Source organism: Perca fluviatilis, chromosome 8 (assembly GCF_010015445.1).
Source record: "Perca fluviatilis chromosome 8, GENO_Pfluv_1.0, whole genome shotgun sequence".
Lineage (NCBI taxonomy): Eukaryota > Metazoa > Chordata > Actinopteri > Perciformes > Percidae > Perca > Perca fluviatilis.
The window spans coordinates 35,263,021-35,275,676 of record NC_053119.1 but is presented as its reverse complement, the minus strand read 5'-3'; the positions used below and the strand labels follow the sequence as shown (position 1 = coordinate 35,275,676).

At 40.3% G+C, this 12,656-nt stretch overlaps 1 protein-coding gene across 10 annotated transcripts in view; it reads left to right on the top strand.

Annotated features, from left to right (window-relative positions):
* Positions 1-1,128: 1,128 nt before the first annotated feature.
* The window catches only part of cnot1 (CCR4-NOT transcription complex, subunit 1), a 35,258-nt gene continuing 23,730 nt past the window's right edge, over positions 1,129-12,656 (top strand). For 8 of the 10 annotated variants that reach the window (XM_039809358.1, XM_039809364.1, XM_039809362.1 and 5 more), the window contains exons 1-6: positions 1,129-1,281; positions 2,883-3,171; positions 3,315-3,422; positions 11,872-11,970; positions 12,151-12,219; positions 12,404-12,458. In XM_039809358.1, the coding sequence (XP_039665292.1) occupies positions 3,070-3,171; positions 3,315-3,422; positions 11,872-11,970; positions 12,151-12,219; positions 12,404-12,458 (433 nt within the window). In that variant the 5' untranslated portion in view covers positions 1,129-1,281; positions 2,883-3,069. The remainder of the gene's footprint in view (positions 1,282-2,882; positions 3,172-3,314; positions 3,423-11,871; positions 11,971-12,150; positions 12,220-12,403; positions 12,459-12,656) is intronic. The other 2 variants (XM_039809366.1, XM_039809357.1) reach the window with 1 other exon arrangement.

The following is a 12,656-nucleotide window of genomic DNA, read 5'->3' as shown; positions in this document are numbered from 1 at the left end:
CAACAATGGCCCCATCAACAACCTTAACTGCTATTTCATCATCTAGTGTCCAAGAGCAACCTATGAGGTTATATGAACAGCAACCAGGTTGTCCTTTGGGATGTTGTCAAAACAGCAGTGGATGCCTTTGCTCTAGAGGACAGTGCCCGGCATGTGCCAAAAGGGCAGTACAGAACACAGTCCCATGTCCAAAGTGAAAACTGGGGCCATGGAACAATGCAAGTACTAAAGCCCCGTAATTAATGAAGGAGATGTAAAGGCGAGGTTTGCCTGGGCGTAATGGGAGTGTGCAAAATTGTGTAAAAAAGGGAACAGATCATTTCTGTCAGCTACAGCAATTTGGGCCACCTGGGCACTGTAGACCAGCAGTAGCCCCGCTCCCCCTATTGCTATGGGTGAATAGAGCAACTATGGAAAAAGCAAACACCAGGGAGTTCTTATTATGTATACATACTTGTCTTTTATGCTTTGTTTAGAGTAAACCATTAAGGGAGAAACACCAGGGTCTCTCTTTTGTCGACAAAAAAAAAATTGTCAAAAGTGTGTTGGTTTGCAATAACTATATTTATACTTCACTTAAAAATCAGCACTGGTTAATGTAAATGCATGAGCATCCTTTATAAATAAAAACATTGTGATTGTTCAACAATTAAGGGTTCAGAATAAGTTAACATTGCACAATCTCCCAAAACGCTGGATGCACACAGTTAACACACCTATAGGCTACGGCAACTCAATAGCGTCCGTCATTAGACCCTCCTGCCTGTTAAATGCTTTCTCATTCTTTAGAAAAGCTCCATTCAGAGACACATAAGACACGACCATATAGGCTACAGTGGGACATAGGCTATCCATGTTGGACATTGCCTGATTTGACAGTTTAGTATGGCCTATGTCTTGTGGTTTCGATTTTTTGTGGATCTGGTTTCCCTCAATATGAAACAAAACAGGCCCATTCATTTTTGCATTAATAAAAAAAAAAAAAAAAAACGGTGCTTCATTTTTTATCATAACGGTGCTTCATTTTTCTCATCTAGACGGAACAGAGGTGTCTACCATGGATGAAATGTGAATACTGGGCGAGCACCTTGCGTCTGTGTCGCGCGGATAAGCTCACGCACTAGTCTCCAAACGTGAGCGCGCAGCCGCCGTGGTGACAGTCGCCATTTTATTTTGAAAATCAAACTGAACTGGAGCACACAGCGACTCTTCCATCTCGTCAAGTTTGTTGTGTGCGAAACAAGAAGGGATGAACATCTGAATTACTTTCTTGGGAGCACGGTGAGATTTTTAATATATTTGGTGGACAGCCGTCGACAGAGCTATATACAACACCTAAGCAACGATGTTGATAAGGAGGATGGCCGCTAGCCACCAGTGCGGGGAGGTCTATTTGCTGAAAAGCAGCTGTCATATTGGTCACATCAAAAAAAGTAACAATTCCTTAATTTAGAACGTTTGTTGAGTGTAGATAACGTAGCTAGTCCTCTATAACTATATTAGTCACAATTTTGCTTCCAACGATATTGACGTTGGCTTGGGCTAACGTTTACAAGATAGTTAGCATGTGAAATTAGCATGTACTGTTAGCAATTCCATAGATTAGCCAGACCCCCTCAGAAATAAGCTAACGTTAACAAGGTTAATGCTAACGGTAGCTGGCACGATCGCGCAAACCCCATCCGCAGTACCTGCGGCCTTCACGCTCACAGCCAAGGCATGTGTAACGGTAACTGTCTCGAGAACTTAGTGATCGGTTAGCTAGTCAAAATGGCTGTTAAAAACCGTAAAAACGCAATGTTAATTAGTTTTGCCTAATTATACACACCAGCTTGTTGCGGGCTCATGTTGCTAATGTTAGCTTTACGTAAATGCTAATATGATAGCATTAGCTCGTAGCCTACAGGGAGTTGGTAACATTTCACAGAGGTTAATGTTAGATATTGACCACTGGTACGTTATTCTGATTAGTAGAGATAAAAACATAGTATGGTAACGGTTAGTGTTAAAGGTATCATAATTATCCAATAAATGTTGGCCAACGTTAAAACTCCCCTAGCAAGTGTTTATCAGCGTCATGGTAATGTTAGCTTGAGTAGCTAGGTTTCCCCATTTGCCACAGGAGTATTGTCCCCGAAAGGTGACGTTTGTTTTAAATCCATTTACAAACTTAGCCTTATATCATTCAGGATATCTGATAAAGGTATGACTGCTAAACACTAAGTAACGGTAGCATCTAGATTCATTGCTAGTAATTTTGCTAACCTACGTTAGCTTTCTCTTTGTTTCAATGGGTGATTTTTAACTCTCTCTGTCCATTAGTCATTACAAATTCCTCGTTAGCTGCTTTTAATGCTACGTACCACTGAATTGGTTGTTAAAGCTGCGGCAGTCACGTTACTGTTGTAAACGGAAAGGTTGGTCAGTTCGGTGAGCAACTTACCTAACGTTAGCTTTGACTCTGTAAGCCAGATATTAGGGTTCAGTCGAGGCCTAGTGCAAGCTATTGGCACGGCAAGTTTAAAAAAACTACAATATATTTATGTGGAGGTAGCGTACTAATCCACGTAGTGTTAAGTCAACCCATTTTGACTGTAGTTTGGGAATCTATTGGCAGATAAATGCCCAGACAGAAGCTAAAAATATATTCACTACACCTAGCTATGTGTCTGTTATTCACGTAGGCCTTAAAGCCTGTCACAATATTTTGTTGACAATTGATTGTAAAAATGGTCCTGCATGAAAATAAAGCTACAGAACTCTTAAGTTTAGTGCTGTTCATAAAATGAATTCCTCCTTATGTTTTATTTCTATAATATTGCAAAAGTTTTACGTGTGTTTGGGTAAAAAACACATTTAATTTGTTTGTCCTTTCATTACAGATGCTGAACTCTATTTTAAACTGAAGGACTCTACCTAACACCGGGAGCTACTGACTTTGGAAGCAAATATTTTTTACATCTTTTTTGGGGGGGGGGGGAGCAGAAGTAACCTATCACTGAAGTGACTAAAGGGGAATAATGGTGATTTTGCGCCGTGCTCGGCCGCCTGCTTCCGCCCCAACCAGCAATGAATCTTGATTCGCTCTCGCTGGCTTTGTCTCAAATCAGCTATCTGGTGGACAATTTAACAAAGAAAAACTACCGAGCCAGCCAGCAAGAAATACAGCATGTAAGTGGTACCACACACATCAAGTACATTTTAGTAAATCTGTCAACAGAGATCTTATGTTATGATGTTATGCTCTTAAGTGTATTTATCTGAATATCTCCATGTGTTCACATGTTCTGGATGTTTTGCCTGTGCTCTCCCAGATTGTAAATCGTCACGGTCCTGAGGCAGACAGGCATCTACTACGCTGTCTCTTCTCTCATGTGGATTTCAGTGGCGATGGTAAAAGCAGTGGCAAGGACTTTCACCAGGTAATTTTTGATTAGAGACACATTCATTTTTGGTTTAATATATACGTTTTTTTTTTTTTTTTTTTAGTACTGTTGCTGCATAATTTGTTTACAAAACAAGGCAAATGGCATTTCAGACACTGCATTTGTTGGTTTTCCTTAAAGGTCCCATGGCATGAAAATTTCACTTTATCAGTTTTTTTGCCTTTTTAATATGAGTTCCCCCAGCCTGCCTATGGTCCCCAATTGGCTTGAAATGGTGATAGGTGTAAACCGAGCCCTGGGTATCCTGCTCTGCCTTTGAGAAAATGAAAGCTCAGATGAGCTGTTCTGGAATCTTGCTTGTTATGAGGTCATAACAAGCGAGGTTACCTCCCCTTTCTCTGCTTTGCCCGCCCAGAGAATTTGGCCAACCCATGAGAGAGAGAGACATCATGTCTTTCAAACGAGAAAAGTGGCAGTTGGTCAAGGCCACACCCCCACTTTCCACCTTGCCCCACCCTCTCTCCTCCTCAATAGCTACAGACACAGAAATGGCACGTTCTGAGGAAAGCTCATTGTGGGACTCGCTCTAGTGGCTGTAATTCTGCACCAAGGCTGAATTTTGGGAAAGAGACTTCAGATACAGTATTAGGGGACCACTAAGGTCTATATAAAAGCATCCAAAGAGCACCATGTCATAGGACCTTTTTAAATTTACTCTCAAATTCTGAACAACAGTTGTACTTCATTTGGCCTTCTCTTCTTGGGAGTTAAATTCATTGAGCATTTTACAGGTTCCCCATTTCCCAGGATATGCATGCAGCCAGGCAGCAGAAAACACATTAAAGGTTAACTACTGTTTTTTTCAACCCTATTTTCCTATGTTTTTGTGTCTAAGTGACTGATGGGAACAACAATCTTTGTCCAGTATTAAACGAGATGCTGCAGCGGTGAAACAAGCTACAATGTAAGTTAATAGGGGCAATTGTGCAGCTTGTATTCACAGAAGTGCTTGTTTTGCCATTGACACACCATTGATTATTTTTCAAAGTGTGACAACATTGTTAAAGAGTAAGATCATTTTTTGAAACGTAAAAATGTGTTCGCTCCAGACTCCATGTAAATAAACTGTAATTTTAGCATCGTAAAATGCACTTCGTTCAAAGTTGACAGAAACAAAATAAAACTGAAAAGTCGTTTTGGGTCGTTTTTCCACTTTTCCAACCAGGACAGCTCTTGTTTTGGTTGAAATAAACACATAGTTTACCGTATTGTTTTTTTTTAAAATGGAGTCTGGTGGGTTTGGCGCTAGAGACCTCAAAGCTGTTTCTGGTTAAACAGGTCTTAAATAGGTTTTAAAAAGGTCCATCTCTGTATGGATCCTTTACATAATGGAATAATAATTGAAGCCTTTCAGTGGCAAAAAAAAGCACTTTTAGTAGACCAAATTGATAATGCACATTTGCCCCATAGGGTTACATTGCAGCCCGGTCTGAGGCTGCCGGTTACAGTGTTCACGCTTTGTACAGGACCAATTTCAAAGATTATTGTCCCTATCAGTCACTTGCACACAAACATAGGACAATATGGTTGAAAAAAACAGTAGTTGCCCTTTTAATACAATTGTCAAGCATTTAGTGTTACCTCTTTAGAATGAAGGGCCTTTACACACCTAAAAGTCTGGATCAAGGTTCATGTTTTCGTTGCATTGTATGCCTTTTGATCTGGTTAGTTTTGGTTTCACATTGCAGTTAGGCAAATGCATTGAAGAACTATACTTGACGAGCTACGTCCCGTCACCATTGCATACGTGAACCGCGTCTCCTGATACATGTCAGGGCTCGAGAGTGCGACCAATTTTGGTCCAATTTTCGCAAATGCGACCAAAATTTGTAAGGGTGCGACTAAGATTTTTCCTAGGTCGCACCGGTGCACCTAATGTCCTCGCATCCACTGCCTCTCCACTAACGGAGCGATGTTGTTTATAGCGATATGGTTTAATGTTGCGTTACATGACCCATTCCTTCTGGAAAGCTGTGCCTGTGTTTGGATTTGGATCTCTCCGCACAGCCCCCATTCACTCACACACCCGGCCGGCTCACCTGCAACATGGAGACGCAGCGCCGCTGGTCCAAACTCCCGACATTCGTCTACAGTTTTAATTGTTATAACCCAGCTGTATATTGTTAAGTATGAGAGGGAAACCTGTATTGGCAGTGTTACCGCTGGTAACTCTCTATTACTGCGGCCGCCACGGCGAAAAACACATTAGGAGTTATTAAATGCAACTAACTTCAGTTGGTTGAGTAATAGCGTGTAAGACGGAGCCTGCTGGATCATAGTTCATAAAAATGCAGCGCAGTGATGATACAGACATTTCATAGCCTACACAAGACTGGTGTAACGCCGCTAATGAGTCAGCCGTCACTCTCTGAGTAGCCTAGCATACGCTTCAGTCCATCGAACTCCCTCGGTCTTTCGGTCGTTCTTTTTTTTTTTTCTTCTAAAGATTTCAGCCTTTATTTTGATAGGAAAGCTGAAGACATGAGAGGGGGGATGACATGTAGGAAAGGGCCGCAGGTCGGAGTCAAACCTCTATATTTACCAACTGAGCTATCCAGGTGTCCTCTTTCTCTTTTAATCAGTCTGTTATTGTTTTTGAAAGCTTATGAAGGAGCTTTCTCAGATATATATATTTTTTTATATAATATATCCTAGGCTATTTATTTTAGATAACTTTCATTTACATGTGTTGCAGCTGTATATTTTCAAACTGGTAAAGGAAACCCTGTCTTTGCATTTTATTTGAGTCACAATCTGTTTTAATAAAAGAGCTTGTGAAAAGTGGCTTTGACTTAAAACTGAACATTTAGCCCACTTTGTAAAAAAAATACAGAGCTATATATTGTGTATCGCCATTCAGTGTTACGGCGATGCGAGGAAAAATGTGGGTGCACCTAAATTTTGTGCTGGTGCACCTAAATAAAAAAAGTTAGGCGCACCAGTGCAACCAAGGCAAAAATTTAGTGTGGAGCCCTGCATGTAATTGATTGGTTTGTAGACGGTTTTCCCCGTCCTCTTGTAGCCTCTCTCTGGTCAGGAGTTTTTTCAACTGACTGCTGCTCTCCCTGTGCCACTGCGGCGCGTTTTGTTGAGTTGTTGAAAAGTAAGACACAGGAACTTTACTTGGGTTTTGACAAGCTACACCATTTATTCAGAGACAAACTGAAACCTACACTGTACATTTACTTCCACTTAACAAGTAAACTACAATATATTTTCTATGCTCTGATTGCCAACTGCTGCGTGCACTGAGTGCATTCACAATCACTCTTTCATGTACACACTAAGCACTGAGCTATTCCTTGAAGGAGCTACGCTTCTCTTATAACAAGACTGTAGCTTGCCAGAACTTCCTGTAATAAGTCTGAACCATCCAAAAAATGCTTTCACACTGTTTTGTCCGGACCATGGTCCTAGGGAGGTTTCGCAACTGTAATTTTGGTTCTGATCAAACTAAAAAGTAAAAGTCCTGACCAAACGAGGTAGGTGTGAAAGCCCCCGAAATTAGCAGACCTGCCAACCTTTACGCATTTCGACATAAAATTACACTAGCACAAGTTACTTTAAGGTACACAAAGAGAGGCCAGTTGTCTTTTTATTTATTTATTTTTACACCTAAGTAATGAATATAAATATAGTCGAGCCAATGGAGAAATTAAGCTGTGATTGTTTTTCTCCTACCAATAAGCTCTCCACCAATACAAAAAAATGACCAATGACAGTTTACCTCATACAATAGCTTTTAATGTGAGTCATGTCACACTGTGTGGACTCAGAAGTTGCTGCAGGAATGTATAGTTAATGTATATTTCTATCTCACCTGTCGTGCTCTGTTATGTTGGCTTGCGCTCTTTGCCTTTTGGCGACAATGGTTGTTTTTAGGGTCAACTAGGTCATTCACGTGTGTGGTTTAAATCTCAAGAGTTTTTCAAAAAACAAATGAGGGGCAGTAGTGCTAAGAAAGCAAGTAATGACTCCTTGGCAAATGTGAGTCTATCAAAGCTTGTGGCCATCATTAGTATACATTGTTGCTATTTTCATGTCCATGGCATGCAGGACTTTGCTGTGAACAAATAAAGTAACTTTTTTACCACATGCTCCATGTCGATAGACAGTAGAGAGCTAGACGACCTGGAACTCCAGTGAGAAATATCAGCTTGTAGCTGTAAGTGAACTAACCCAGACAGGACCATTAGGAAGGGGATGAAACAATCACTGAAGCAATTGGCTTGTATTACATGACGTATTATCTAGCCAAGGTGGAACTACTTGTAATGCCACTTAAATTGTTTTCAGTTTTATAGCAAAAGTCTATTTTAGTTTTTTCAGTTTCATAGCATAAGAGCCCTTAATGTGACAAATACTAATTTTGTTAGGAGTACAAACACATCACAAAGCTATTGTGTAATAAATATGATTATTATAATAAAATGGTTATTAAATTCTGATAACCTTACTTGGTAAATAGGCCTGCACGATAAATTGTTATAAAATCGCCATCTCGATTCACCCTGTTCACGATTAAATTTTTAAATGACTTCAACGTACAATATGTAACTTTCTGCCGCTAGGGGTCTCTCAACCAAAACAATGGACGGTACAACTGGACTTTTGATGACGTTGGGAAGTTGCGTGGAATTCTGGGAGTTTTTAGTGTTAAACACCTTCGCTGACGGTTAGAATGCATCAGTTCACGGACGAGTTTACCCATTCAAGTTTATTCACATTGTTCTAATAAAATAGCTGCAATTTCCCCAACATAATTACGTTTTTCTTGATTAGATTTTTATTTGTAGCTGACCAGTTAGCTCGTGAGCCAGCAAGCTAACAGTAGCCAGCAGCTAAAACACAAAATACTTCACATATCAATGTCACCTTTTGGATCGTTTCAACACCGGGGCGGACGGGGTTTGTTGTAACGCCAGCTAGCTACTAAACGAGGCTGAGAGACGGGTGTGGGTGGGGATTGTCGGGGGAATCTCTGCGACAGCAAGCCAGGATGTTCGATGCCGGTTGTGCAGCAGCAGAACATCTCCCAGCTGCCCGGAATTATCTCCCCTTCACTTTTCAGTAATCTTAACTTTTCGTTTTGGTGCTTTTGTCGGGTTAATTTAGCTAACCGTAAAGACAGCTAAACGCGAAGGGGGGAGAAATTCGGCAGGGAGGAGACACCGGTAGCGCTAAGGAGATGTAGCTAACGCTATGTTGTGACTCGGTGCTGGGTCTGATATGGTCCGTTTCCCGACATTTAATTAAACTGCCGTTAGCGTCGTAAGCACCAGGCACTGGAGATAAGTTCTGGCCGGGGGGTTGCTGTAATAAAAGTAGCTGGCTGATAGCTGACTGGGGGCTAACGATAACTAGCTAGCTAGCTAGCTATATGTCCCGGGGATGTTGTCAGCTGTCATCCCGACTGAGTCTCTCTGCGCCGGGGGAGTGAGGCAGACAGACCGGGGTGTGCTAGCTGGCTAAATTAGCATTAGATTAAATGGGTTAGCCCAGTCCTGTTAACTGTGGTCGAAACGGTCATACTAAAAATAACTTTATTAGCGTGTTGAACGATGTTGTAACCTCATAATGTTACCCACAAAGCATTAGCATAGTTAGCTACTTGTCGATATTGAACTTTCAAAATAAATAAGATCTCTCTTGTATTACTGTGATAAAAGTGGGATGTAATTAATCACAAAATGATGTATGGCCAAAAAAAAGTATTTTTTTTTCTGTGAGATTGTATGATTTACAATTACTCCTGAACGTATCATCTTGATGCCCGTGTTCTGACGGAAGTTAAAGTAACTACACAGTGAAAGGTTATGACGCCACTGACGGGCGACTAAAGGAAACGTGCCGTGTCTGAAAATAAAATAACAGATTTCTCTGGGTTTGACATTTGGTAGAAACATTTGGGATAGTGTAAGAACACAACTCATATAAATATATAACCTAGGTATGGTCGTTTTTAGACATTTTAAAACAGAAATGTTACATATTGTACCTTTTCAATCAATGGGGGGGATCACCCTAAGCCAATGACAAAGTGCCTTTTAGTCACGTGTTTCACTCGTCGAGCGAGCGCAGAATTTCGGAAATAAACGCAGTGCATTAAACTTCTATTTTTGGTAACTTACTTGAATGGCCAGTTGAATGTTAATTATATAGAAGGCAAGCAGTTAACGAGTGTGCAAAGAAATCATTCTGTTTTTGATGGTGTACTTAATTGGCAATTTACAAACTCTTTCTCTAGAGGCTGTAGCTGCAGCATGTTGATTGACATGTTTTAATTATGTAAAGACATGTTCAAGGAGTTCAGATAGAGCCAGTATCAAGGCCATATTTAGTTCAATATGTTAGGTCACTATTTTTGGTAGCCTACTGTACTTAAATGGCCAGTATTTACTTTATTTTCTTTATTCATTGAAGCCTCTATGTTTACAGGCTTGTGGTGATGCGCAATGTGCTATAGGTGCTAAAAATCAATGTTTGGTACTGCCAATTTTTTTTTGTTTTGTCATGGTTCATGTGTGCAGAGAGTCGTGATATCAATTCTAAGCTAAAAAATCATGATTCATATTTTTCCCCAAATCGTGCAGGCCTATTGGTAAATAATTCTTTTCTCAACTTAAAAGCAATACTCAATCTCCATTATATGGCTGTGAAGTTGGCATTGTTTTATCCTAGGCGGTATTAAAGTCTTTTAAATTTAACTTGGAGAAACTAGGGGGTACCCTGTAATATTGAAGCTTCAAGGAAAAATGGTTTCATATTGACGTAATTGCAGATCTGGATGAAAATATTTATCAAACGTTTGTCTCCAACATTTACAATCTCTTGTGCAATAAGAACAGTTTAGCATCTGTGACTGATTCACTCAAGACGTGTAGAACGAGTATGTCTGGTCTTCCAGGGCTCCAGATTGCGACAAGATGGTGGCATTTAGCAACAATTTTTTGAGACGATGTGAGTACTAATCGCACATGTGCGACCTGCAAATTTATTTCATGTTGAAAAACAAGGAGAGTGCGAGTCTGCCTGAGTTCGTTTAGCTGACTTTCTTGTCGGCCGTCAGACGGTGTGTGGAAAACGCAAGTTTTTCTATCCATTTTTAATGGGGGTAGTACGGTGGCGGGGGATGCTAGAAAAAACGCAGCGCCAAGTAGGCCTATGTGACAGGTGTCGTGCTGGTTTTGAAGCGATGAGCGAGTCCCGTACAGTAAACTGGAAACATCACTGCCTCCATCGGTACCACAAGAATGTTTTAACACATTGAGGGCAAAATGCAAGCAAGGAGTTTGTGTCCAGCTAAATGTTTGCCAAACAACAAAGCTTTTCATTCTCCATGAAATAAAGCTGCATTCAAGTGCGTTCTGGAATGGCGATACAGTAACGTTACTCCGCATTCCATGGAAGATTTATTAAGATACGATTGCTATTTCAGTGTTAATAAAAATAAAAACAAAAAAGACAGGAGGGAGGTATGGAGAGCCTGTATGAGGCAGCGGCAATAATACAGTACATTGATAATAATACTTTTTGTTTACATTTCTCAATGTGCATTTGCTGCCAGGGGACAGCTAACAGGAGCTACATTGGCTCTGCCCGCACTCAGTACTGGGGGCTAAGTTATAGCAGCTAACGTTAAATATTGAGTTCCCTTGTTGCGTCTTAAACAAAAAAAGCGCGTGTAAACAACTAAGGTTGGTTAGGGTAAGAATACTAAGCAAGAGGCACAGTAGGGCGGGTCATTCTTATAAAGCAGGACAGCCAAGCCGGTTTCGCCAGTTTTGATTATAGTGGGGGCATAGTGTTGCTGCAGCCTCTCCAGAAACATTTACGTACGTTAGGTCTAATTGCTTGTTCAATTTAACCTTCCTGTCAGACTGGCTATCTTGAGTAACCATGATTCGACATTTGAAAATTAGAAGTGATTGCCAAAATTGTATGGATATTAATTAATTTGATGTAACACACCATTGCACTGTTTTTATCTAAGACAGTACTTTAATACAGTTATAGAACAAACTTTCATCCTTTTTTTGTAATGTCTGTCTGTGCCCTGCCTTAGTGAAACGCAGAGGACAAACAGCGTGCCCATAAATGACACTAAAACATAGCCGATTAGTTGTTGTTTTAAGTTCATTTAGCTGAGGCACTGTGAAATAAAAAATGTCTGCCCCTGTTGGTGCATATATCTCAAAATGGCATCACTGGGAAACCTGTATTTCATAAATTATTTCTGATTTACCGTCTTAATAGTATTTTTCCCACATTGTGATTGTGGTAGAATTGTCACAATTGAGTGTTTATCGCTTATGGTTTCATATTGATTCTTGTGACAGACTTACTGTCTTATGTTATTCTTCACCTGCCTCTGTTTTCTTTATTCTCTTTTTCTCGGTACGTTTTGGTTTTCAACTTGCCCAAGACACAGTTTCTGATTCAGGAGTGTGTGTCGCTGATATCAAAGCCAAACTTTATCGCTACTCTGTGTTACGCCGTTGACAATCCCCTGCACTACCAGAAGGTAAGGAGCAGATGCCAGAATTTCTGTATTTTTACTGTGGTAGTCTGAAAGTTTGACAGCCCTGATTGGTGGATGCATTCTGAGTTGAGTAAAGACATACTACTAAAGGCAAGCAAGAAAATAGTCACAGGTTACAATCTGCTGAAAATTAAGGTGTGTGTGACTTAAACTGTCTTTCAGAGTTTGAAGCCATCGGCCCACTTATTCACTCAACTGAGTAAAGTTCTTAAGCTCAGCAAGGTCCAAGAGGTAAGCCAGCTCTACAATGGGCTTCGTTATTTACGTGTCTTTACGTGTTTATCTGGGACATGTTCCTACAGTAAATGGTTTACATTTGGCAGTTAGGAAGTATTGACTGTCTACACGTGTGACCTAAAGAAGTCTATCTGAATTAGGAAAACATATTACAAATCATTTGTAATTTATTTCCCAGGTGATATTTGGACTTGCTTTGCTCAACTCCAGTAACGCAGACCTTCGTGGTTTTGGTAAGTAATTCTAGTAGAGCCTGACATATTTAAACCTGTAGCAAAGATGGTCTGTTTTTAAATGGCCATACACGTTACTGTGAAAAGCATTAAGTTATTAAAACACTTCAAAATATTTGACGTACTACAGATAAGTCTGACTTTTTTCAAAAAGTTAAAACAGTAGGTTGGTACAAATTGCCAAGGCCCTTTTTAGTG